Consider the following 27,406-nt stretch of genomic DNA (forward strand, 5'->3'; position numbering starts at 1 on the left):
CATCAATTGGTAGCTTGGTCCAACACTCATCATCCTCACTGCTCAGGCGTTGGTTCTCATTTCCTAAATGAATTCGCATGCCTCAATTTCCAGGTGTTGTTTCTTCTTGTGCTTTCATACGGTGAGTTAAGTACCTGGCATTTTCTCCCACATTCCACTCACGCAGCATAATTCAGTCACTCAGTCCCTTCACTTTCAGCCCTTCTCTAGTCCTGGTCTCTGTGACACACTGCTGACCTCCCACCTCTCACCGTCCATGTGATGACTACTTCAGGAGGTCTGCTTTCCCCCAGTGGCTGGGCTGGAGCTAAGCTACAGGGTTTGGAGTCACAAGCTGTGCTGCTGCTGCTGTGCTCTGTATGCTTTATGGGAGCACTGAGTGCGCCACGCATGCAGGGACCATGTCAGCCTGCGCATGCCTCAGCACCTCCAGGTCTTTGCGGGCTTGGGTCGGGAGCCTCCCTGGACCCTCCCTGCTGCGATGAAGTGAGGGAGGCCAGCCCCAGCACTGCTGGCAGCCCGACAGCCTGAGCTCACAGGGAGCGGCCACGCACAGCTGAGTTCCTCGACGTCTTGCTGCCTCACAGCTCAGCCATTCCAAGGATCCCTCCAACACGGCCCAGCCCCACAGCTCAGGATGCAGGACAGGCGGCCTTGGGGAGGGCCTCACTGGGGTGTGAGGAGTGCATGGCCTCAGGGAATTAGAGTTGTTTCCAACCTGACTGTCATTCTGGAAGGAAATTAATTTGATTTCAAATACTAGAGTTCTTTTTTTTTTTATTACCAAAATTGTCTCCAAACTCACTCCTTCTGCTGGACCCTCACCCACTGTCATGAGGAATATGGCTCTTACAGCTTTTTGTTGTCCAACAGAAGTTAATGCCCCCGTGAATCTCCCTGTGTTGAACTGCTGGAACAGATCATGGGGACAAAAAACCCTCTGGCAGAAGCCATCAGGGAACCAGCCTGGATGGACCTGGAAGTAAAAAGAGCAGCACAAAGTGGCCCAATGCACCAACTCAGCAGTTTTCCTATCAGCGGAGGCTGAAAACACACTGGGAGTGCATCCCATTGAGTGTCAGTTACCAGCTCTTTATTTACAACTTACAAAAGTAATCACATTTCAGATCTATCTGAGGAAATGAGAGGCTGCTTTGATTTCTCTCTAAGCTATTAATTTTGTTAAAAAAAAAAAAAAAAACACAACCAAAAAACTCCACTGCATTAAAACACAAATGCTGATTATTAAAAAGCAAAGCCAATAAAAATGATCCAGAGGACAACGTTCCTTAGTGAAGACCATAAAACAAAAGGACATGGGAAGGACGTTTTAGAAGAAAGCGAGAGGAAATTAACTGCCAGCTAGTCCTGGAAGTAGAACAGGTCACGTGAACAGACTTCAAAACAAGTCAGATGCAGTACCCTTTCAGACTCATCATCGATCATGCTTCATAGGATGGAATGTGGCTCCTTGGACACCACCCACCACACCAGGAGCTTTGCCCTTAGCGTTAGTGGGCAGGGAGTTTTGCACGCTGTCAGCTCCGGCGCATCCAGGCACATGGAGCGTTGTTCAGGGAGGGCAAAGAGAAGAGGGATGAGAAGCTCCTGGGTGTTTCATTGGGTTAAGTGTTATTTTAAGCATGAGAGAGCAGTTGTAGCTAGCTGCAGGCTTTGGAAACAGACATTCGGTCACAGTTTCATGCCGAGGTTTGATCTGGGTCCATGTCTAGTTTTAATAAACTGGTGGCTGTAATAAAGGGCAAGGAACTTGAAAATGTGCAGGGCTAAGATATAATATTGTATAGTTCACCCTGCAAGGCAGAATGCTGATATCTCACTAATGCATACTAGAGGTTGTTGGAGAGTTTCCAAAAGTAAAGGACTTAGCTTATATTCTTGTTTTTATTCTCTCTGCTCTATTGCTTTTTTCCCTCCGTTTTCCATCTTTCCATGTCAACTATGCTCACTCATGCTGATGGTCTTCTGGAGTCAATGAAGCCACCTCAGTGTTGGCCCTCCAGCTCTGAGAAACCTGGCTACAAGACCACAAAAAAACCAAAACAGAACAAAAAGAGAAATAACTGGTTGTAAATTAAGTGTATCCCCAGCAGGAAATACTGATGTCCTAATAAATCACACTGGATTGGAATATAAGAGAAATGTCACTCATTAGATAAGACCTATATCAACCTGAAGATCGCTGAAGTGATTTTCCCGCTCTTTTTCCCTTGGGGACCACTGCCCTCTTCCAACACATCCCACCTCGCTGGCTGAATGGGTTGGCCAGCCAGCGTCCCCAGTGCAGGACAGGGCAGGCCTTGGCATCCAGCTCAGTGGAAAGGCAGCGACTACAGGACTGCATCAAGCAGGTGAGACCAGAGCTGTTACCAGTTTATCACCCAGACATACAATTATGGCTGATTTTGAGTGAAGAATTTGTGTTGAAGCTACAACCTTAGAGACAGGCACTCTAATAATAAAATAGGGGGAAATTCGGGATAACAAATTACATCATTAGAACACGAACAATTTAGGGTCTTGTTAAGCCCAAGACCTTAGTCAGCAATGACACACTGGGGCAATATTATTTTAACTCTTTGACTCCTTGATAGAGAGTTAAGGCTACTCTGTCAGGGGCTCTGCTCACAAAGAACAACATGGAACAAATTTCTGTTATCTGCAGGCTGCTACTGAAGCCATTGAAAAACTCCATTCAACTTCATTCCTGAGAAACTGAGACAGCTTCTGGGCAGAGGAAGCTGGCACGGGCCGGTGCTCCAAATGCCTGAAAAGAGGAAGAAAAGGAACTGAGTTCTCCTGGCTGGGATAATAAAGACTGCAGCTGCAAAGTCCCACTGAGAGCTTTTTCAGTTTAGAAAGCAAAGAAAACAGAAAGTGCAAAGAATAGGTAAACCTGCTGCCAGCTGCAGGATGCTGCTGCCACAGCTGGGGTGGGACACTGGGATAAAGGACATCCCTCCCTCACTCTGCCACTCCTCAGCACCTTCAGGATCACCTGTGGAAGGTGGCAGCCAGCTCATTAGCTGGGGCAGCAATTAAATGGGAGTGAAGCCATCACCTGCAGCTGGACAGTGATGTGGGGCAGCTAAAAGCGCTCCAGGAATGAGACTGCAACTGATGGAGAAAAGCTGGCTGCACACATTGAATGTCATGCTTCTGAGTGGCTGTAAAGTGTGGGGCACCATGGGGTCTGCACGCAGCGGGACCCCAAGCAGGGCCATAGTCTGCTGGAGGTCATTGGACCAGGATGGCCTCTGGAAAATTCTTTCATAGTATTGTGAAGAGGAAAAAAAACATTTCCTTTCATTTCAGCATGAAAGGAGCAGTGCTGGAAAGGTGGAGAAGAGGAAGACGTAATTATCTCCACCGCTGTTCCAAAACAATTTCTGTGCTTTCTGTTTCTAACCACAAGTAATCCTCCAGCTCACCCCGGAAATGAAGTCATCCTTGCAACTAAAAGGAGCTTCTTGTTTACCTTCATTGTGTGTTCCTGTGTCTGTGTGCACGAGCATGGTTTTCCAAATCCATGGCAGTGCAGCTCAGAGCAGCTGCGAGGGAAACCAGACGACAGTGCTGGAAAAGAGAGCAGTTCTGCCCTGACCCCGTGGGCAGCATGTTAGAGCAGCAGCCACCACTGAGCGGCCAGTCCTGCAGCAATCTCCCCTTCTCCCCCTGCTGTGTTGAGCTCTCAAGCTCTGTGCAATCCTGCTCACTCTGCAAGCAAAGGGAAACATTCGGCAGAGAGCTGCCTGGGCTTTTTTTCCTGCTTGGAGTCAGGAGATGCTGCCCTCCCAGTGCTTGCCGCTGTTTGCACGCAGCAGCTTGATGCGCCAAGGATTAGGGTCAGCATGGGGCAATGGCAAGAGTGTGCAGTACCGGCTGTGGCTCCCAGCTGGGTGCTGCCCCTTGTTCCTGCTGGGCCAGCTGTGGGCTGGGCAGACCTGTGCATCAAGCAGGGCAAAGAAGGCAGAGCTTCAACCTCTGCAGTTTAAGCATGGGACTGTTCTTTAAAAATTCAGCAAAGCTTTTATAGGGTGCTGGCAGCACAAGCAAGCCACGTGACATTGCAAGGCTGAGCTCGTGTGTTGGCATCTCCCGGATTTTAATGCACAGAATCACGTAGCTTTCTCCAAGGACACTTTGCACTTTGTTTGGCCTTGGCAACCATCAAGTTAATAGCAAAGCCTCTTCCAAAAAAATAAAATCCCAACCAAACACTGACTTTTGGCAGGCAGGAAAAGAATCCAAGGCACTGCATCACTTGGAGAGAGCACTGTTTAGTGCTAATGCAAAATTTATGGCTGCAGCAGAGCTGAACCGCGCAGCTGCTGCCTCCTCATGCCTCGGATCCCAGGGGAGCAGCTCCCGGTTGCCAGGCACGGCTCAGACGGATGGAACAGAAGAAAGGATGGACAGACAGATAGATGGGTGGATGGACAGACAGAAGGATGGGTGGCATTTGGCCCCACATCACGAGAGTCCCTCTGGAGTGAGCTGGGGGTGAGGCCAGAGTGAGCAGGAAAAGCACCCTGTACTTGCGGCTGCTAAAAGCAATTTCCACCTGGTAATTTCAGCAGCTGCTCTGCCCACCTCCCCAGATGAATCGTAAGTAGGAGGTGAGTGAAAACGAGAATGGTGACAGAGTTTTCCCCCCCGCAAAGCTCTGTATCTGCACATTTTTAACTTCTCCCTGACCCTGTCTTAAAGACACAGCCACTTTTTTTTTCCCTCCAATACATGCTCTTTTTTTTTTTCCTTTGTTCTGGCTAGTAAAAAAAAAAAAAAAAAAAAATACTTCATCCAAGCTGTCTTTTGGGTGGTTACAGTCAATGATCATCAGAGCCACACTGCAGCCCCTGAATCCGCCCATCACTGCCTTCCCTCAGCTGGAGCCAAGGAATGCCAGAAGAAACACAGTGCCCAGCGCCAGGCAGCGCAGCAGGAGCACAATGCATGGTGCCACTGCCCAACAGCAGAGCTGGGCTTCAAAATGCCACTCAGCAGCAGTGGGCTCACACCCAATAAAGCACAGGGCATGTTACCAAACCAGGTGGAGAGCTAGCTGTCCACCCAGCTGGGATGCATGGCTGGGGCTATGGCTGTGGGCTTGAAGCCCGGTTCCCTGTCCATTTACGCTGCTCTCCTACAGAACACTGGGGACCTGAGCATGCTGCTGCCTTCTTGAGGGAGGGATCACTGTGCTGCTGGGCTTTATCCCATTCTGTCCAAACTTCATCAGTCCCAGCGATGACCTAATTCTAAGTTTTTGTTTGCTGAACCTCCTAATAAATAATGAGCAACTCAGTCAGCACTGACCTCTGATACACTTGCACTGAACTCAGGTCAAAACCATCAGCAGTGTTTCATTTCCAGCAGCGTCCCAGGACATCTTCACTGCCGACACTGCAGACAGCAGCTGTCAATGGCCCACAGCACACTCCTCCGGACCTGACTGCTTTGGAGTCAGGAGGGAGGGTCCGTCCAGCCACAGGGCTTCAGCCTGCAGCACAGCATCCGTTCTCCCTGAAAGGGCCACATCAAGTGATCTGTGCACGTTACAATAATTCACATCCTCCAGGCTCTGACTGTGGATACATTGCCACGGGCAGTGCACACACTGCAACAGGGAACGATGTTTGGTACCTCCGATGCCACTTCTTCAAAGAATTTGAACGTTACAGACACAAACACACAGCCCCAGCCCAGCACCAATGAAAGCAACCTATGTAAGCAGAGTCTGGGACATAATTAAAACACGAGTCTAAACAAAAACATTTGTGAGTTTGTTGAAAAAACTCCGCAATACAAACTCGGCTTTTTGGTGCACATCTGTTGGCACTCCCTGGCTCCGGGCACTGCTCCCCGCGCCCCCTCCATCCCGCGCACCGCGACCCGCCCGCCCCACAGGCCGCAGCGCAGCGCCCGCCTTCAGACCGCCCGGCCCGCCGGCGGGCGGCAGCGCCACCCCGCGGTCACACCGCGCTTCGCCTCGCGCCTTCTCGCATGTTAGAACGCAACGGAAGTATGCAGCCGGTGGGGATTGAACATCTCAGTCGATTGCAAAAGTCACTTCGGGCACCGTACCCTCTCGCAGCTGAAGCACGTCCTTAGAGCCTTTCTCTGTCCCAAACAACACTGCGACGCAGGGGCCTTTGCTGTAGAAAAGCGGCCTCCCGCGCCTACTCCAGCTGCCACCTGCGCACCAACCAAGAGATGGCGCAGCAAAGGCAGTAGCCGCTGCTCCCCGGGCTGCTGGCAACACCTGAGGGCCCCCAGGAAACGAGAAAGCAGCCTGGAAAGCTCTAACGCCTGCTAGATTCAAGGGGAAACCGCTTCAAGCTAGAAGAGAGATTTAGGCTGGATACTTCTTTATAAGGGCGGCGAGGCACCGGCACAAATTGCCCAGAGAGGAGGTAGGGGGCCCTGTACTTGGAAACATCTAAGGTCAGACCAGATAGAGTTCTAAGCACCCGATCCATCTGTAGGTGCCCCTGTTCATTGCAGAGGAGTTGGACTAGGAGACACCTCTAAGGGTCCCTTCCAAACAAAATGATTCTGTGATTCTGTGTAAAGCTAAATAAAGCCCATGTACACACACTGCAATTCAGCATCACATTTTTCTACTTTCAAATAGGGGTCCACAATCTTTTTAAAGAAAGGAACAACTTTCTTTTTCCTTTTTATGTCAGAACTATATTTAAATTCATTTTTATATACAAATTGAGAACAATCATTATTACATAGGAAACCAAAACAGTACAAACAAATCAAAAATGATACAAAAATAAAACAGCTCCAGTGAAGAGAAGCTCATAAATCCATTTTTCTGTAAGATCACACTCCTCCCATGTATATACACAAGAATACAGCTCCAAGTAGGAAAAAACTGCAGTGCAAATTACTTTAAAATGCACGTGGGTAGCAGAATGCAGTGGAAGTAAATTCACAGTTGAACAGTGCTATCACATTTTATTTTTCTCTTCAGCAGAAGATGATCACATAAAACCAGCCAAGTGCTTCCCCCCATCCCCCCCCCCCTCCAAGCATGGATAGTTTACAGCTTTAGCAATTCTAGAAGCAGTACTGTGAGGTTCCAACATTTGTTACTGCTCAAGGATTCCACATAAAAACACACCAGTTTCTGCAAGTGAAACAGAATCTGATCAGCTAAATTCTTTCCTTCTCATGCATCAACCACAACGATTTTGCTGTACCCACTGGCCATGCAATTCCATGGTGACCAATTCTGACTCCTGCTGATGGACGAGAAGAAACCACAGTGAAAAGTGATACCCAGAGCAGGCTGACCTCGCAGGACCAGAAGAACAGAAAAATTACAATAGAGCCCACTGCTCACTCAAATAAGCTCACTATACTCTGGTTTATATCCTCCAAGTGCAAAAATAGTCCATTTGAGAACTGTGCTGCATTCATTACATGATTGGGCCTCAGAGCAGAACTGTATTTCAAGCAAGTTTATTGTCCCATGATCTGGCTCATTTGTGGTCTTATTGCACAGGTAAAGCTCTGGAAGCAGGCTGCTACTCAACCCAGAAGTCACACTGCTCTGTTGAAGCAAGCAAGGAATAGTTCATTTTTAAACAGTGATCAGACTACAAAAATAGATTTAACATCAGGAAACCCACAACCATACTTTCTTAGTTCTACTGGATCTACTTGAGACACAAAGGAACTGCCTGACATAATTGCTGCAGTTAGCCCTGAAAACACCAGTTAGTACCATTTTCCCGAATGATGGCGAGTCAGAACAGAAATGGGTTACTGGAACTGAAGGAAACATTGTAATTCACAGTTTAGCTTTTATTTACCCCTCAGTTACAGAGTACCAACTCTAACACCTGAAGCACTCCATAGTAAGAATGTTATCAGCAGGACAGGCAGATGCTCTCAGTTACTGTGCTAACTTCTTTCTGAACACAATAAGACTGCCAAATCAGCACAGCAGCGACTACCACAATAACTCAGTTCATACATGTTTTATGCTTTCAATCAGTATTATTCAATACAAGTATAAAAGTAGGACCAAGTTAAATAGAAAATATGGCTTCATATTGCTACTCGTGGGATCAGAAATGTTTTTTATAATTCATTCTTCACAGCATTGAAGTTGTCCTCAACAGCAGGGCAAAAGGCTATGACAGCTGGCCACAGTCAGTAATAACTATTTTTTTGGAGGTCTTTCCATTCTTGGAACCAAAGCTCTCAATTTTTTTCACAACATCCATTCCTTCCTTTACATGCCCAAAAACAACATGTTTTCCATCCAGCCTGGAAGAGAAGTAACAAAGGTAGGTTTACTCAGCAACATATGCTCAGTGAAGGGATGTAAGCAGACCTTCATAGCTGTCACCTGATGACAGAAAAGAAGCAACTGCACTTCTAGTTACAAGAAAACCATTTAGCAATGGATTTTAGACATGTTATGAGAGAGCAAGGCCTTATTTTGCTCAGACTCATTACTTAAAACTTTCAGTTTACTCCAGAGAACAGAAGTAAGGTTGCTGTATCTGGAACTAGGATATGTCAAGAAGAACAGTAAGGTAGGCCAGACTGAGCACCCAAGTTAAACAAAGCTGTTTATTTTCCATTATAGGTAAAGTAACATAAAAACTAAAACACAGCCTAAGAAAACTACAACCCCCTATGGATTCAAGCACCAATTCATTAGGCTAATATTCTAGGCTAAAAACATACCAGTCTGTTTTTGCAGTGCAGATGAAGAATTGAGATCCATTTGTGTTGGGTCCTGCATTGGCCATTGAGAGAACACCTGGAACAGAAGCAGGTTTTAGCTCAGTATAAGAAGCATGTCAGAGAAAATACCATTCTCCTCTACACATTTGGATTAATGATGGACAGAGGGCATACATGATGGTCTCCAAACCATTTCTAAATCATTTCTAGTGTCAACTTCTTGTCTTCAGCTATTCCTTCCAGCCCAGCTGCTCTTCCTTCCACAGCAAAAACTGTAGTAATATTTATTTGAATGAGCTCTGAGTGTAATTAATATCAGCTAACTTTTACCATGGTTCAACTGTAGCAGTAGTTTCCTGTACTAAGGAAGTAGCCATCCAAAGAAGAGACTTAGGATTTAATCAGATATTTTTATGTATAGATTTCCTTTTTCTGGATTTTATTTAAGCTTAAAAGGATGTACTTGTATTACAGCAGACAGAAGTCCCACATTGATATAACTTCTATAGTAACTACCTAAGTAAAAATTAAATCATGACTTACAAAAGAGGAAATTAAAAAAAAGGAAATAAAAAGCAATATTTTCACCTCTGTAGAATTTATAAGTAAAATATCAAAAACCCATAGATTTACGTCACACAGTTTGGTTGTATAGCGACCAACATCATCTATTATGGGTTGACACATTCATACAGTCTACACAAACATGTCAGGACAATGCATTGTTAAACATCAGTAATATTTCCATAACTCTCACATGCATGGCATATCTAAAGAAGCTTTTTCCCCACCCCCAAAGAGTACATCTCTAAGAACAATGCATCAAAGGTTACAGCCACCAGAAGAGAAAAATGTTTATTTACCAGGTCCTTCGTGCTTAAGTAGAAAATTTTCATCTGGAAATCTACTGCCATAAATCGATTTTCCTCCAGTTCCATTATGGTTTGTAAAGTCACCACCCTGAAAAAGAAATAGGTATTAACATTACTGGCACACAAGTATTTTACACCAAAAGCGTTGCTATCAAAATATACTGATCTGCTCTAATTTAGAAGTAATAAAAATCAAGTTTTCCTAAGCATGGTCATACATGAAGATCTAAAATCATGTAACTAGATGAAGAAATAAACTAAAAGCAAATTTACGCTCTAGATATCATTAATATTCTCCAGCTGACATCCCTAACTCCCGCAACAATCTTTCTGTATTACCATTCTTATTCCCAAACATACTGCAAAAAATTCAGTAGTACTCTTAAGAATTAAAAGGCCCTCAAGCAAATACATTATACCCAAACACACTACCACACACAAGTAAAGTTCTATCCTCCCCCCCCACCTTTTTTTTTTTTTAGCTCTTACTGCTAAGATCTCCACCATCACTATTCAATATTAACAGCTTCTCTTGTGTAAGGGCTGAGAACTGGCAAGGCAGCAGCATGCAGCCACCTGGGCTCCCGCTGACTCAGAACTCAGACCTGTCAGTGCTGACTTTGCATCACATAATTGGATGGCCAATGTGCAAACTTACAGGTGAACTGACAGATAACTGAAAGACACCCAGAATCTCTGTGAGTCATAATCCAGAACTTCTGTATTTATTGTTTTAAATTAAAGATAATAGAACAGGCCATTCCTCAGGAAAACAAGCTACAAATCAGACCCCTATACCATACATTTTTCTTCAGGAAAGCAGAAACCATCATTGTAGATTCTCATCTACATCATTATCCCAGGCTACATCCAAGGTACTCCACAATTCCTCAGCTGCATGTGCTTGCTGGCATGGATGTGGCCATTTCTGTTAGATTACACATGAAACCAGAAAGCCTAAAGCAGAACCCTATCACAGCAACTCCCAAAGGCAGCTCCTGAGCACTATGCACAGCAACCCACCGGCTCTGCTCCCAGAAACCACTGCACTGACACACAGCACTCATGCAACAAGAACTGCACGTGATACTCATCTTCGTGTTCTCACCTTGAGCAATCTCTTCTGACAGTAACCTTGTATGCAATCCCAGAAGTATGCTTTGCATATCATGTGCTGTAAGGAGGCATCTTAATTACAAGTCATAGCCATCACCTGGATATGACTGCCTCTAATTAGACATACTGACTGCCTGACTCGCATCAACACCCCATCTCAGCAAGTGGAAAGGCCTATGGCTTGGTTCCTCTTAAAAATAATTGTAACCCATGACAATATTTCACTTCTATAATGACTACCAAGTAATTCCCAGATGTTAAGTCATCATCTCACTGTATCATCGGCCACCTATATCCTCATTTCATGTCCAATTGTGCAGACAAAGGAAGCAGACAAGTAAGACCAGATAATATAAGTTTCACAAATTAGTGGTACAACTGAGGATAGGATTTCTGTTTTATTTATGATCCCAGCAAGACTGCTAAATCTCGTCAGTTTATCAGCACCACAAAAGCTGAATTTGTATTTCAATGGCAAGGTATTATATTCTTTACAGCACCGCCTGTCTGCCTTCTTAGGTAGGAATAGGTCATAAGATGAGGGCTTCTTGTTCAAAGAACTGTTTGTTACAAAAAAAACCCACCCAAACAACCAAACAAGGATCAAGGACCACCACAGCCATCAATTAATACAAAAAACCCATTTGATTTCCAGTTGTTTTCAAAGCCATTCTACAACACAATACTGTTAAAATGGAGCTTCTCCCAAGGGAACAGAGGACCACCAGGAATTATACAATGCAGTGCACTATAGCAGCAGAAGGCAGTAAGAAAAGGGCTTCCAAAAAGGCTTTTTTTTTAAAAAAAAAAAGGGAAAGCTAACATGGGCTTTACTTGAGAATTTTGAAAGGCATCTTTTAAATCAAAACAACCTACTTGAAGTGTGCCACCCTAACAGATTTATCCCAACACTTTCTGCTCCATCCACCCCTCCCTATTTTTTCTCCTGAAGCACAATGTTTACTGTGAATAAATTAAGCCATAAGATTGGACACACTACTTTCTGAGTTGGCTTCAGAGGTAAGACTGCTTGTCGTTCTGCCCATAAGCAGTTCTCCCAAACAAGTGCCAGTCACCAAGTGTGCCCCACCTTAGGTACACTGCTATAAAAGCATGGAGCCTTAAGCTGAGTTGCTTTTTCCCTTTCAAAGTGAATCTGTACAGAATTTGCATCTATTCGTACAAAACATGTGCCAAGCAGCTGGCACAGCAAGATCAGAAATGCAATAAGCAAAAGTGAGAGCAGAGACACTTAAAACGTTACTACTGGTATCACTGGTGCTAAAAATACATCAATAGCATACAGATAACATTAGCAGCAGAAGTAAAACCAAATGGTAAACATTACCTGGCACATAAATGAAGGAATAACTCTGTGAAAGGTGGATCCTTTATAACCAAATCCTTTTTCACCAGTACAAAGCGCTCTGAAGTTCTCTAGAAAAAACAAAGCATAAAACATTATGCTCCCCATACGTGATATATCATAGAATCAAACACAGTTAACTAGGTCCAAATTTCATGAACCAAAAAAAGACAGTATTATTGAAATGATCGTTTTCATCCTCAAAAATCCTTTTCTCTACAGCTACAGATACAAAGCCTGAAGTCTGCCTCACAGCATGGTACAAACATGCTCTCCCCCCACACTGCTCTTTTATTTACTGCTGTACCTTTAGTCCTAAGCCCCACCACCCTGGAATCAAAGGTTTCATTTTTCACACCTTACGCCTTTGCTCTCTACATTAATTGTGCAGACGACACTTTTCCTTAGACAATTCACCCACTGGGAACTGAAAGAACACAAGTTTCCAGAACCATGAAATAGGCAGACAAGGTAGGAAGCACCTGGGAAACCATGCAAACTTTGTAACCTGGACACGCTGACCTAGTGCACATGGATACTTGACCTAGCAGTTGGCAGCCCCACCTGTGGCAAGGGAGTTGGAATTTGATGATCTTTGAGGTCGCTTTCAAGTCAAGCCATTCTGTGATTCTACAGTCAACTCATGGCAAGGAGAACAAACCCCTGTATGCTGCCTGAGAACCCAAATGCAAGGGACACCATTCCTTATGCTTACCCTTTCCTACTTCTTTTGTGGCTTAATTTTAATGGAAAGCACTTTGTCTTGAAACATATTTACTTACCACCGATAGCCTAACATGAGGTGTACTGTTTTATTTTGTAATTGTACAAAGACTATTTGAAATAGCAGCAGACTACAACCCCACTCATAGCACCATATGATAAAGTTCAGTGCATATTCTTCTATTTAACAAATGGAGAAAGATGATGGAAGTGGTTTCTGTGATGCACAGAACATTCTTCTTTCTGCCATTTCAAGTATGAAAATCACAAGGTGCTGCCTTACCTGCTGTCTTTGGAACAACATCAGCTTTCAGCTGTAAGAGAAAAATAAAACAGAAGTTAGCTGGCTTGTCTAGATATACACAGCAAAACCTCTGCGCAACAGGCTGGTTCAGCTAAACCCTTTCACCCAAACATGAGCTGCTGGAAATCACAAGCCACCCAAAAATCTAATGTTTGCCCAGTGTGGGCAAATAATGGCCACTAGTGAATCCTTTGCTATGCAAATTCAGACAAGTTAATGATGACTGACCTAAGCAGTATCTGAAAACAGCCCTGAAAACATAGAAACATCAGGAGGAACCTATGACAGACCCCAGGGACAAAAGCCCCGCTGGTATAACCAGAGCAGTAGGCTCTCCCTAGCGCAGTGCCATCTGTGAAACCTCACAGAAAGGAAAAAGAAGAACAGAAATTGCCTATCAAAACTGACTCGTGACATCACATCCACACACACTACAAGCAGGAACTTCTGATTGTGACTGCTACACCTCTTTTTACTAATCCTAAATACAAGCACTATATGCCACCTAGAAGAAGCAATAAAGATGGCATTCAGTGCACGTAATACCATCTAGACAATTACTACACCTTACTGATGAAGAAGGAACATGCACAGCAGGACTTTCACCTCCGACCATCTCAAATGTAAGCGTGCAATTAACATATACACCAACATTTACCAGGATGAACAAGGAGATGGGCTCCGGTCGAACACCAAATCACTTCGGAAACATCCTTATGAACCGCACTACGATACCCGTAAGTACATAGGGACACAGGGGGCAAAGCCACCCCACGCCCGCTGCATGGCCAAGCCCAGCTGTGCCCTTGGAGCGCCCTCGGGCACACTGCCCCTTCGCTCTGCCACGCAGCAGCACACCAAGCGGGTGCCTGCCGCCTCCCGCCCATACGGGCCTCACGTGCGCGGCTGAGCCCCGCGCTCTTAACGGCGGTGCGGGTCGGCTGCCGAGCTCGCCTCCAGCGTGGGCTGAGCCGCACAAACCCACGGTTTGCTTAACAGGGAGAAATGCGACGGGACGGAACCACACGGAACCGAGCGCAGAGAACCCAGCGTAAAAGGCCTGCGAGAGGTGGCAGCAGGGGCACGGCGCCGGCATCGCGATCCGCCTCGGTGGCGGCAAACGGGCGCTCCCGAGCAAAAGCGGAGCCCGGAGCAGCTGCCCGCCCCGACTGCAAACTGCCACCCGCCCCATCACCCCTCTCGGCCCGGAGCTCCCGCCGCCTCCCCGCCCTCTCGTGACCTTGCGGGCCGCCATGCCGGCCACCATCGCGCTCCCTGCCCTGCCTACCTCAAGCACGACGCGCCCCAGCGGCTGGTTGTCGGCGCCCACGTCCAGGTACACCAGCGGGTTGCGCGGGCCCGCTCCATCCGAGCTGCAGCCGCGAGCTCCGGCCGCTCGCACGCAGGCAAGCCCCGGCGGCAGCAGCTCCCCGTGCGGGCGCAGCAGGCGGCGGGCGGCGCTCAACGCCAGCATGAGCACGCGGGCGGCAGCACAGCCCTACGAACCCTGCAGTGCTGCCGCCGTCGCCTTTTATCGGCTCGGCAGCGCCTCCAGGGCCGCCGCGACTATTGGCTGTCCTCGCGCAGCCGCCGTGGGGTTATCCGGCACCGGGCTGTGATGGGGGCAGGCGAAGTGGGGTTGCTGTTGGGCGTCTGGTACTTTTTGGGTGGCACGGTGAACTTTCAGTCCCGTTTAAGCTTTCTCTTATCAATGAGAACAATGGCTGAAGGTGATTTAATCAGTGTCGCTCACCTCAGGAAGGCGCGCATCGGCGCCCTGCCGTGAGCACATCACTCCTCTGGGCATCATCCAGCACGCCCTGCTGGCACCCCAGGACCAGCCTTACCACCCTTGCAGTGCTCTGTATCATTTTCAGACCCACGTCTGGCTCGAATATGAGAAATGCCAGGTGATATTTACAGTGAATGCAGCATGTAACACTTACAAAAGGGCAACCTGTTCTAAGCAAGAGGGGTGAACAGTGACTTGTAGGACTCTCAGATGTGCCCAGTGTCACTGTGTTCAGTGCCATGGGCTTTAAGGGAGATTACAGAGGGAAATGATAGATATAATATGAGCTGTAGAAAATGTATCCATGATCCATATCTGTAACAGACAAAAAGAAAATACCTGTCCCCAAGATTCACAAAGCATCTGTTCCATCACAGGCCAAACACTGCTGATGAGGCAGTGGGAGCTTCACTGCAGCACCAGGGCAGTGACAGAAGGAGCAGCTGAGCAGGGGATGGCTTCTTGCAGCCCTGATCAGGAAAGCATGTGTTCCTGGCACACAGGGAAGAACTACTGCATGTGAAACTGTACATCATCTCCCGGTTTTCGTACCACGAGTACCAGCTGCCATAAGGTGATTTATTGTGGGTTTGTTTAACTGTTAGCCCAATCAGCATGCATTTCTAGTTGACTTCTATCCTCTCAGCCACAAGTCCATTCTGGAAAATAGTTCAGTTCACCCAGCCATCACTCTATCAATCTGCTTATTCTCTGGTGAATTAAAATAAAAATAAAAATAAAAAATAAATGAGCACTCTTTCTAGTGTTGTTTTAATTGCAGGAGCCACTAGAAGCACAAACCAGAATGAGCACTTGGACGTTAAGTTTTGTGTGTACCTATAATAAGAGACAGCTCTGGCCCTGAAGGGCTCATTATTTAATAAGCAAGACAAAAGATAAGCATAGAAAGCACTGTCTTCATTTCACACTCCGAGCTGTTTTGCTCAGAGTTCTCAGGTATCTTGAGTAGGCCAAGCAATGCATTCCCCCACACTTACTGCCTTGTGAGAAGGAGAACAACTTGCTTTCTTTCACAGCAGTATTCTACTTGGAAAGATAGGCTAAATTATTATTTCCAGCCTTATGGAACAAAGCCACTGAACCACCTGTCATGTTCTCCTCTGCACAATCAGTGAATTGAAACTTGTACAGATGGGATGTTAAGAACTCGAGAGTTACAGAGGAGTCATTTTCCAAGAAAAGCAGAAAAAAGTGCTGTAAAAAATCTGCCAAAAGACCACCCTGGATCATGAGAACACGAGGCTGAGAGCTCGCTGCGTGATGTGAAATGGTTTTAGAAGAGTACTGAACAGATCTGTGTGAAGACCTGCTCACTGTTACATCCCAAGGAGTGCCCAGGGCCCCGAGTCCTGTGGGATAAGGACAGGGAGGGGGCACAGTGGGTAGGAGAGGCTTTGGCACTGCCAGAAGCAGCCTGGTGCTGGTGCTGAGGGTCCCATCACCATCAGTTTTTTTCTTCAAGGTTTTGGCTAAGCTAGAAGATAAGCTGAGAGGAGGGAAAGAATTTTATGCTGTTATCTGTGATGTGTGTTTATTTATGAATGGGGACTAGAGCTGGAGAGATGGTGAAAGACCCTTCCATCATACTGAGTGATTGCAGTGAGAAATTAGATCATACAAGTGTGTGAAGGGCAAAGAGTAGCCTCTCAGTTACATGTATAGATAAGAAATGTTTCCTCTGATCAAGGTTTCATCTTAGGAAATGTGAACTTCTCTGCAGCACACCATGTACGTGAAGGGGGAGTTTCCCCACATGACTTCATACTAATTACTGACCAATTGTCATACAAGAAAAACCTCAATCCTCTCACGCTCCTTACGGTTGTGATTAGCATTTTCCTTTCAGATGTTAGGAGTGACCTTGCTTACCTGGAATTCATTACTCAGCCACCCTGCATAATGTATGGAAGCACGGTGCTCACACGAGGGGTCGTGCGGTGCTCAGGTGCCTGGCTGCTTGTGCACCACCTGAGTGCTTTAGGAACATTTATGGAGAGTTCACAATGGGCTGGCAGGGCATGAGGGACATTCCAAGTGAAAGTTTCTAGGCTGCAGAAGAAGTGCAGCTCTTTCAAAGTGGGAAGGCATCAGAAGGTCCAGGTTGGCCATGTCTGTAGATGTGTGTGCAGGTGCCTTGCACACCTGTGGATGAAGCTACTAAAGGGATGGCAGATATCACGGGAGTCCTCCCGTGTTCCAAAACACAGACATTTCAGTTGTAATGCAGGAACTTCGATCTACAGGAGTCAGTTCACTTTGCTTACATGCGAAATGCCGTTTCTGGTTTGCGGAGCAGGTAATAAGGTAAAAGTGTCTGAACTACTCTCAGAACTGGTTTGTCATGCTACTTTATTTTGAACAAGTAAGATGAGCCTGGGGGATGGACTGCTGCTACTGAAAACAGAATTGCTCAGGAAATACTCAGCTAAAACATCCTGTAGTGGCTTTTTTGCACGGAGTGGAGGTCAGCACCATCATGTCTCCCAGGCTGCTCTGGGAGGCTGTCATGGCACTGGTGCAGCTGGAAACAAACCATTGGCTCACCCACCTTGACCAGCTCCTGCAGAACCTTTCCTCTCACTGTACTACTCCGCTGCCCAGGTCCCATCTCTGTTACATGGTGTAAAACCAAAACCAGAGTGATACATCCTACAATCTCTGCCAAGAACACTAGAAAAAACGTAACCAGGTGAAACAAAGGGAAAGAACATCAAAGTGAACATTTTAAGGCTATCGGGGTGGTAATGTGACATTCTAGGCTGAGGTATGTTTTAGAAGTGAATTTTAGTTGCTGCTTAAGTGGGACATGGTTGGAGTGTTTACAGAGGTACAGGCAGCAAGGTGCCATACCCACAGTCCCACACAGTTCCTCACCAGCAGCATGGCAGACTCCCAGCTAAGGGTTGTAATGCTCCTTCCCCACTGTAGTACTTGAATTTCTGGAATAATTTTCTCATAGTTCTTTGGTTCAAATTGACCTCCTTTCTGTTCTTTTCCTCTTCAGAGTATTTAGCAGCTTTCTACCTAATTATTTTCCTTATTTTGTCATATCTTCATGACCCTTCTCCTCTACTCTGTTCCATAAGTGCCCTGCTTTAATCATCTGCCTGGAAGAGCCTTGAGTGTTCCTTGAATTTGTCATGTGTGTCCATCTGAATGATGACTCTTTGAGCTAACAACTTCCTCTGTACCTTGTACAGGACGATCTATTCTGTCAGCACTAAACTGATTCTAACAATAATCATAATTTTTGAAACACCTGGTTTTTGGTTGTACAACTTCACAACAAAAGTTGAACACTAAAAATATAGTGTTAGCCACCGTTTTTAACAAGAAACATCCAGAAATGAAGCTTCACACATGTAATGGCTGAAAGATTCCACCAAATTCTCCATTTAGCAATTCTGGAACCATCTTCCCAATGCTGTCATTCTGATACCCTTCTATTTGCAGTTTCACTACAGAAAAGATTGCTTACCATAAGCATTAGTACATTACCTAGTGTGGAAACTGATGACATACTTAGATGACATAATTACGTATGACAATCATCTGACTGTGCAATGTCCCACCAAACTCAGCTAGTAAGTTGTCAAGTGAAAATTAACGTCAGTCACATTTACAACTGAAGACGTCATTTTTGGATAATGAAATGTTTGGTGAAATACTTAAAATCTCAAGGTAAGAATTTTTATTAGCAGCCAATGGAGACAGGAGTCCAGCTTTCCTAAACTTTTGATCCTGTCCCAGTGTCGCTCCTCTAAATTTTGCCATCAGTTTGGTAGGGGCAATATGAAAGTAATGCTTCCTCTCAGAGGACTATCATTCATAATTTAGAAAGGAAATATGTAAGCAAAATATGATTTATCGTGAAGCAATGTCAGTAGGACAGCTAGTGAGAGATGCACATGGAAAGTCCAAAATCTGCTGATTTTGCATGCTTAAGAATATACAGAAAGTGTGTTTTGAGAAATAGAGTAACAACAAACAAAGAAAAATAAGCATCAATTATAAATTTGAAATATAAGAATAGATGGTGAAAAAAACAAATACAAAAAACTATCTTCCAACATGTTCACAATAATCAGTATGTTGGTATTTGAGCAGGGTGACAACTGAAACTAAATTTTCCAGAATAGTTTAACAGGATCCCCAGAACAGCACTATAAAACAGCTGTGGGCAAACAGCAATGTCGTGCTCGTAATATTCAATCAAAATGACAACAATTCAAAACTTGGATTTAGAGGAAAAATAAAATTGGTACGCCTGAGACTCTTAGGACATTCAGTAGAACAAACAAACAAAAATGCATAGAGAAAGCGGATTACATAAAAACAGGTATATAGTAGCATTTCGAGAGAATCTAAGTTTGTGTGTATTACCGGATCTACCAAGAATACAGTGAGATCAGTAATTGGAAACGTACTGGGCAAACCAAGTAGACGTATTCTCTAAATGAAGGGAAACGGCTTTATCTTGTCTAGCCCACGTATATTGACAATAGAATATTTTGAACACAAAGACGGAGTTAAAGAACAGAAAACCAATTTTTACAGTTTAGGTAAGGAGTTCCTGAAAGCACAGATGAGCCATAGAGCGGGCAAACCAGTAAGTCCCTCCCTGCCAGGCTGTTTGCTAACGCCCTGTAGGAGTCATGCCATAATTGCTATCTGCTTGCTTTTTAAATAGAAATGTTTAATTGGTTAGGTTCCTTGTAGACTGGTTTTACATTCCCCTGGAAATTTCTGTACACTGATGTGTACAGAAAGATACCTCTGCAGAAGGTGCAGAGGTCTGACCTTTGTGCCTTTTAGAGAGGAGTGTGAGCAGGGCATTGGCACAATGACTGACATCAGGAGTAACATCCTACACGGAACTGGTAGGATTTCAGTGATACAGACAGAGGAAAACTTTTTGTCAGAGGTGACACACTAGTCTTAACTCAAACCATGAAAAGGAAAGGTAGTCATTCACAATTGGAAATTCACAGTGCAAGAGGATTTGGACAGACTTGGAATTTAAGCAGATAAGAGGGAAGTGGGCTCTAGGTAGAAATCAATACAAACAAATAAAAGATTATGTTCACAAACGTCAAATATGTTAGGGAGTTTTAGGAAGTAACAGACAAGAGCGGTAACATATGAGAATATTCTATATTAAGAGCTATACCACTTTTTCTATGTTGTCTACCTTCCTTCTTTAAAGGAAAGAGAGCAGCTCTATTGACACAGCATTTACATGCAGGAGTCCCACTCCCACTGTCCAGTCAGCAAACAAGCAGATGGTGCAACCTCCATTTCTGTAGTTTATCTCTTGCTCCTATAGAAGACACGATCAGGTGCCTGGGAACATAATGCAACATACACAGATAATATGTATTCGGAATTCCATACTGATTAGGAAGAGCAGAGAAAAAACATAGGGACCTGAGAATGTTCTGAAGTTGTTCAACGAGGCACCATGACAAGCACAGAAGGCATAGAGATACTGCATGTGGCTGCCTGGAACCACAGAAGAGCAAACATCGCAGGGCCACACTGCCACAGGACAGAACAGGAGACTCCAGCATGTACTGCATGCACACATCATACGTATCCTGGTGTCCACATCTGGGAGAAGCTCCATCTGGAGAACTGCCGTAGCCTTCTGACTTCCAAGTAAGCATGAAGAACAACCAGCACTGAAGGATATCAGTCACGCACTTTGTGCAGAAATGCTCGCCTCCATCCTGAGTGCAGAGGCAGGTCTGTACACTGGCTGACTGGCACTGTGGGGAGCTTCCAGGAAAACAAAACACCAAAACGTTGATTAATTATTGGCTAGGATAGAAAAATGCATTGAATGCACTGTAACTCACTTTTATTGCTTTGTTCTGAATTACCATTTTAACTGATAGTGCTAGCAAAGAAGGCAGAACTGAGGCAGAAACTTTTTTTTCCAATTTTGAGAAAATGACGTTTTATATATATCCATAGTTGTACATATATCCATAATTATTTATGTGTATTTCAGTCAACAGCAGGGACTTGTGTCCTTTTAAGGTAGTTGATGTACCTGACTTACAACCACGTGCAGATACTCACAGTGTGAAATGGTTAGGTTGTTCCTATCTATCGAATGTATTTGGAAGGTGGGTTTAAGCTAAACACTTCTGCAAATGCAATATCCAGAAGGTACTCAGGAATTCTCTATAAAAAAAAGTCCTTAGCCTTCAACAAAGCACTGTGTGTGTGACTGTGGCTAGTGACGGGTGTGGGACTCTGCCAGGAACAGAGCTGTGTGCGCCACTGCTGCTGCCAGTGCCCTGTGCATGCTCATGGCTCGGTCTGCCAGCAGCTCAGGGTGCTGAGAGATTAAGCAGGCCTCAGAACTGTATTCTGAAAACAACCTTCAGCTTTAAATGGGAATACATTAAAAAAAAAAAATCTCATTTTAGTTATTTCCCATTACTGATTTCCCCCAAATGACAGATTGCAATTAAAAGAAAAATAACGAGACTCGTGAGAATTTAAAACAAAGAGAAAGCTAACATTCTCCCGTGCTGCTGGATGCTCAGTCCCTCCACTAACATCTCTCCACAAGGATTACAGTCATCCCGCGTTTCAGAACACAGGTCAGCACAAGAGATGAGCCTCTTTTTGTGTCATTCATGTCACGCAAATATTTCATTCCAAAGAAATGATTCCTTGTTTCGGTGGTATGCGGGACACTCTGTGCCAAACAGCAAGTCATCAGTAAGATTTCACATCAGGGCCTTTTCTTCAACATGATCCTGTGCCTATCAGTAAGTCTGTGCTCCTTATCTCCTAGCTTGGGTCTCTTTCACCCTGGTTTGCACCTTTTTCCCTTCCTGCAGCAAGCTGTGCTCCCCGGGAAGTGCCATCCTGCACACGTAGCCTTCAGATGAACACATGAACCCGGGGGGAGAAGGGCAAGCAGGGTGTTCCAAAAAGAAACCAAAAGTTTACAAAGCCGCTGCCAATTAGCCAGACCTTAATTTTGCAAATTTATTTAGGAAATTAACATGAGCAAATGAGAATACCTCAGTGTTACAACAGAGTATATAAATGTCTAGCAATAGTCAAATAATTTGATCTTTAAATACAAAATAACCACATGAACACCTAATATACAGGTTTCATCTGAATACATATTTATTAGATAAATATTAGGTTGTCACATCATCTAACTACATACAGTTTTGCAAGACTAAAAATCACAATTATTTTTTCTGACCAGTTTAAAGTATGAAATGATTGCATTGTACTGTACATACAATGTACAAACAAAGACAATGGCCGTTTTTGCGTGTTACGTCAGATTGTACTTCTTTTTTTTTTCTCTTTTTTAATTCCCCTCTGATCGCAATATCAAAAATTGTACAAAGTTATGAATTTGGTTACAATTTACTTTTTTTTTTTTTGGTAATCCCCTTATTTTTCTTCATTATTTCTGTAGCACCCTAAAAATACACAGGTGATAGACTAGTACACGTAAGCTAAATATTACATGTAGATAAAACAAAACAAAACGAAGGATCAGAGTATATTACAGAAGTGAAAGTGAAACGAATGCCGGGACTCCACGAACGCTAACAAACAGGATTCATTTTCCACATAAGATGGAGCTTCAAGCTTTTTTTTTTTTTTTCCTGCGAAATAAAAACAATGCACATTCCAAGGAAAATGAATGCATTTCTGTTAACATGTCTCTATTTGTCATTTACATATGTACAGATGTCCCTTGAGTCTCCGCTGCAGACATTGGCGTGTATCTGTCAGTCCTATAATAATGTCTTGGCAGCAGAACTGTAGATTTCTGTGGGTTCTTTCCCAGATGAACTTCCATAGGGAAACAATTAAAAAGTAAACAAACAAAAAAAGAAGAATAAAAATACTACTGGAATTTCATACAATAATTAAGCTTTAAAAGAAATGACTGTGATTACCCTATTTGCTAGGTTTTTTCTCTAAACTTTAATACGGCAGTGAACAGATAAAAAAATAACTAAATTTTCATTTAGAAGCTTTTCCATACTGAATCTACTATACAGTACCTGATTTTAGCTGACATAGATTTAAAACTGTCTCGTATGTCCAACATTTGGGTGATGGGTAAAAATTGTGTTTTCTCATCTAAGTTCTGCTTAGAAACCGAACGCTTCTCTAAGCTCCAACATGTCAACCATCCACTTTAACGCTCCATTACTGTACAAAGCAGATGCAAACACTGCTCCAAACATATTGCTAATAACGACATGTTTTTGTTTTTTTTTTCCCTTTATTCTTTCCAGCAGGTACTTTCAGATGATACATTTTAAATACTACCAGTTAGCAAAAAGTCAATTCTTAACATACCTGGTTTAAAATGCTAACATTGTGTTTAAGAGAAAAGCAATTTCAGGTGACTAACTTAGCTGCTCAGGAAACAATGGAGAGTGGATTAAATAGAATCAATTAAAAAAGCTGAGCAACCCATTCCATCTAGTACTGAGAAATGTTCTTTATTCCAAAACCTATGGCTTAAGAAACTTCCCCCGAAATGAAACAAAACAAAACTCTAAGGGCATAACGTCGGTTTATCATTCGCCACCCCTGAAAATGGCTTCAATACATACATGAACAATGCAGCAAAAATATAGGGGAAAACTACTACAGTAAAATGGCTACAAAACACATCTGTAACTGAAGAATGGTCTTTCCTAGTGTCAACGTGGCAGCAGCACCACACCACAACCACGTTACCATGTATTATACCAAGGTATCTTTTATATTCTGCAGAGATCCTCTACAGGTTGTCAAGCCTACATAAGAAAAAAGACACTTCTAAGCAGAATAAAGTGTACTATACTGTTTCCCTCCCCACCCACCAGCATCCCTTCGTGTTAGTGTGCCCAGCTCTGCAGGCTGGAACACCAGCACAGTGATATAAATACGGTACCTTACGTACTCGCTGCTTGCCTTAGTGCTTCTTCACCCGTTCAGACAGCTGCTCCTAGGTGTCCTGCTCACTGGGGCAAAGGGACAAAACCTCTGCCGTCACCAGCCCACAGGCATCACATGGCCAGGGAACATCGGTTGGTTGGGTGGTGGGATTTTTGCCCTAGGCAATCACTTCTTACTGTGTTTCCATGACAGAGCTAGGCCCTGATTGTCCAGGTACTGCCTGACATATCAATTCGTTCATCAGGTAAATGGATATGAAGTTTGGGCTAATTTTTCAAAAGAAAACGGATTGGAGGGGGGGGGAGAGGGGTGCGGGGAGGGGGAAGAAAAAAAACCTCCCTCATTCTGTTAAAGAACCCTCAAATTTTTTTTTTTTTTGTTAAAAAAGGACCCATATATTTTTTTTCAGACAAGGTATTTAAAAACACCAGCAAAAGTATAATCAGATCATGAAAATGTTGAATATTATCAAAGACGATACTAAAATATTCACAAAGATATTTACAATAGCAATTCTTAAAATAATTGATTTTGCATAATGAACAGCGCCTTTCTTAAAAAAACTCGAAACAGGAAAAATATAAGTGTGGGACCATCTCTACATAATATGTTTGACAGATTCAATACTCCTACTGGAAAATAAAAGAACTAAACTGCCATTTCCTTTAATATCTACAGCAAGGTGCTGCTGACTAGCATATATATATCACGACGCATGTACAGCAGTAGTGGGAAATGTTAACAAAGAGCAAAATAAAACAAGAACTGCAAAGAATTTACAAACGTGACTTTGGTGAGGAAAGCAAATCCAGAGTTGTAAGCACATAGCATGCCATTTACAGCTTGCAAACTGAACACAGAGGGCTAGGAAACTCTCTAGTCAAACAGATGGGAACAAACAAAATTTGTCTGGCACTTAAGTTTAAAACGCGTTGTGGCGAGCAAATAAAAGTTACTGGATTGGGTCTGGGATGAAGAAAGGAGTAGGGTCAAATTTGCTTTAGTAACAAAAAGAAATTAACTGATAACTCTACAGTGGGCAAAAGCTGAAATGTTGCACCACGAGGGCAAAGTTGGCACACATGCACTTCTTACACAGCTACTGTACATAATTTATAAAAGAGAGAGAGAGAGAGAGACAAAGAGCACAGAAATGGGCACAGAAGCAATAGGAAGCTCATGCAGGAGAAGCAACCACACGAGAAGCACGGATCACAGGGGCAAGACAGTGATTGTGGCATTAGGGTCTCTTGAGGGCAGCAGCAATCTACCAAGTCACTTTTCCTCCCCATGCCCTTTCCTTCATGAGAACAATCTCTTCCTGGCACCTAAGGTTTAAAAAAAGAAACCGAAGGAGGAGAAAAGAAAGAGTTTGAATTATTTGTAACAGTCATGAAAACAGAACGCAAAGCAAAGTAAAAAAAGAAGCTATGTCTATCCAATTTCAATGCCCCTTTTCAAGCTGATTATGAAAAATACTTATGCAGATCGTGATGTTACTCTCCCTCATCCTGCAACGATTTCCTATCTGCCTTCAACCTAGCTTGTCTTATTATGTGTTGTGCAATACACACAGTGACGCAAACGCTCAGGAAGCAAAGGCTGAAGGTTAATAACCGAGAGTGTTTTGGTTTGCATTCCCCCCTCCCTCTCTTTTCCATTCTGTATGGATTATATGGCAAAAAGACCTGTTACAACCATCTCAACAGTTGGGTGTCAACGCAGCCACAAACGGTAATGATTTGAAACCAAACCACAGAAGAACCCTAAACATTGAAAGTATATTTTATTTTTTCCATGTGCTTCCAATGTGTGTGTTTGAACAGAGGAATCCTTTGCAAAGAAGTGTTTAAGATTCCTGAACTTTTGTAAGTCCAAACACACGCGGCTGCGGCCTGGAGATGCTCAGGACTCCATTACTGACAATGTGTTTACTAAACTGCTGTCACTCTCTTGATGGGCTCGTATTTCTTCCCTACCTTTGCCATTCTACTGTACAATTTGTGCTTTTTGGAGCTTTGTTTGTGTTTCTGTTTTTCGTTTTGTGTGTGGCCAGAACAATTGCTCCAACACAAACCTGTGCTTGGAGAGGGACAGAGGAGAAGCAGGGTGGAGGGAGATGGTTTCAAATAAATGGAAGAACATGCGTTGGAAGGACACTCTGAGACAGGTCAATTAAAGACAGTTCCATTTTGTTGCCTTTTCTTCCCTTGCCAAAATTTGTTTTTGCCAAGATACTTCACACTATGTTTATCACAGAACTCTCTCTCTATAGGATGAACAACAAACGGGGTTTCCAATAGCTGCACAACTGTCTGTGTTTCGTTGTGACGCGTAGCACGGCGGACTCTGAGATTACTGCACTTTTTTGTGTATTTTTTCTCCCGTCACTTTCGCAGTTTTTGAAGCTGACAAAAGCAGTTCTGAGATGAAGAAAGCAGGGAGTGCACCACTGGATCAACTTGTGAGGTGTTTTTTCCTTCTTTTGTGGAAAAGGAGTGTTAAGATTCCTCGCTGTGCAGCCACACATGTGAACAAGTGAAAGGGATGGGGGAATACACATGGGTTCAGTTGTTCTCAAAGAGAGACAGAAGGTCATCATTGCTATTGCTTGGCAAATCAGGAGGATCCAGGTACGAAAGCAGCTCATCTGGATTTGTGAGTTCTGGAAGCAGCTATAAAATATAAAGATAAAAGGAAAATTACAGATAACAGAAATACAATTGTGAAAAAAAAGGGATTAAACACCATACGTTCCAGGAAACTGGCTTTCATATAAATATATTGAAGTAAATCTGACAGCAGTAATGCTGCCTAACACCCTAAGGTGATGCAGTAGCCATTTGTTTGTGAAAGCCTGTATTACTCAACTTCCCCATCACAAAGCTTATCAATAAACAAAGTTTAATTCCTGCCTAGTGATGCTGATAAGACCTTCTTGATAAATGCCAGTTATGTAGGTCAGTTTCATGTAAAACACTGAATGGAAACTTGAACTATGCAGTCAAGTAAGACTTATTTGAGCCTTAAAGTGGATCAACAAAGCCTGGTGTACGTGACTGGCAGGCAGCAGCGTGGTGACTGCTTTAAGCCTGCACCCCTATGGAATGAGGCTGCTGCCATCCCTTCCTCATGCACAGATACAAGGGCTGGGCAGCGAGCTGGACTGGAACTTGCCAGGTGTTGAAACTAACCCAGATCAAAAAAAGCCCCAAAATCAAAATTACAAAACCCACCAAGAGTCCTAAGGAGGAGTAAGGGGAGGGGGAGTGACAAGGCAGGCAGATGACCTCCTTTTCTCTCTGGTTGAAAGTAATTATTCTCACCTTTAGCTTATGTGCATTTCAAGGCATTTTAAAGGGTCATGGGCATAACACTACAACCAACAGAAGATGCACTGATTTCCACCAGGTTTTAAATGTATCAAGATGAAAAGTTTTTTAACTTACGTTTTCACTAACACTGTGTTTCAAATAGAACTACTTTTTTTTTTTTTTTTTTTTTTTTTTCCCAAGCATCACTGAGAT

The 27,406-nt window shown here is 43.9% G+C and overlaps 2 protein-coding genes across 23 annotated transcripts in view; both read right to left on the reverse strand.

The window, feature by feature from the left end:
* Positions 1–6,688: 6,688 nt before the first annotated feature.
* Positions 6,689–14,622, reverse strand: PPIF (peptidylprolyl isomerase F). 2 transcript variants are annotated; one of them, NM_001031226.2, is made up of 6 exons: positions 14,409–14,622; positions 13,100–13,130; positions 12,076–12,164; positions 9,603–9,699; positions 8,740–8,815; positions 6,689–8,313 (listed from the first exon to the last, which is right to left on the reverse strand). In NM_001031226.2, the coding sequence occupies exons 1-6, from the start codon at positions 14,592–14,594 to the stop codon at positions 8,178–8,180; spliced, it is 615 nt and encodes a 204-aa protein (NP_001026397.2). In that variant the 5' UTR covers positions 14,595–14,622; the 3' UTR covers positions 6,689–8,177. The 2 variants fall into 2 exon arrangements, with proteins under 2 accessions (NP_001026397.2, XP_046798828.1); XM_046942872.1 differs by lacking the exons at positions 12,076–12,164; positions 13,100–13,130; positions 14,409–14,622 and adding an exon at positions 10,720–10,797 and having other exon boundaries at positions 7,825–8,313.
* Positions 14,623–22,064: 7,442 nt separating this feature from the next.
* ZMIZ1 (zinc finger MIZ-type containing 1) overlaps positions 22,065–27,406 on the reverse strand; it is a 326,060-nt gene continuing 320,718 nt past the window's right edge. For all 21 annotated transcript variants that reach the window (XM_040702495.2, XM_015288283.4, XM_046942997.1 and 18 more), the window contains one exon: positions 22,065–26,554. In XM_040702495.2, the coding sequence (XP_040558429.1) occupies positions 26,447–26,554 (108 nt within the window). In that variant the 3' untranslated portion in view covers positions 22,065–26,446. The remainder of the gene's footprint in view (positions 26,555–27,406) is intronic.

The sequence above is a fragment of the Gallus gallus genome, chromosome 6 (genome assembly GCF_016699485.2).
Source record: "Gallus gallus isolate bGalGal1 chromosome 6, bGalGal1.mat.broiler.GRCg7b, whole genome shotgun sequence".
Taxonomy (NCBI): Eukaryota; Metazoa; Chordata; class Aves; order Galliformes; family Phasianidae; genus Gallus; species Gallus gallus.

Coding starts and splice junctions, on each gene's coding strand:
- PPIF (NM_001031226.2), bottom strand. CDS start 14,594: ATGCTGGCGTTGAGCGCCGCCCGCCGCCTGCTGCGCCCGCACGGGGAG. Junction 12,165..13,099: donor TGTTGTTCCAAAGACAGCAG/GTAAGGCAGCAC, acceptor TGTTTTTTCTAG/AGAACTTCAGAGCGCTTTGT. Junction 8,816..9,602: donor ACTTAAGCACGAAGGACCTG/GTAAATAAACAT, acceptor CTTCTGTTCCAG/GTGTTCTCTCAATGGCCAAT.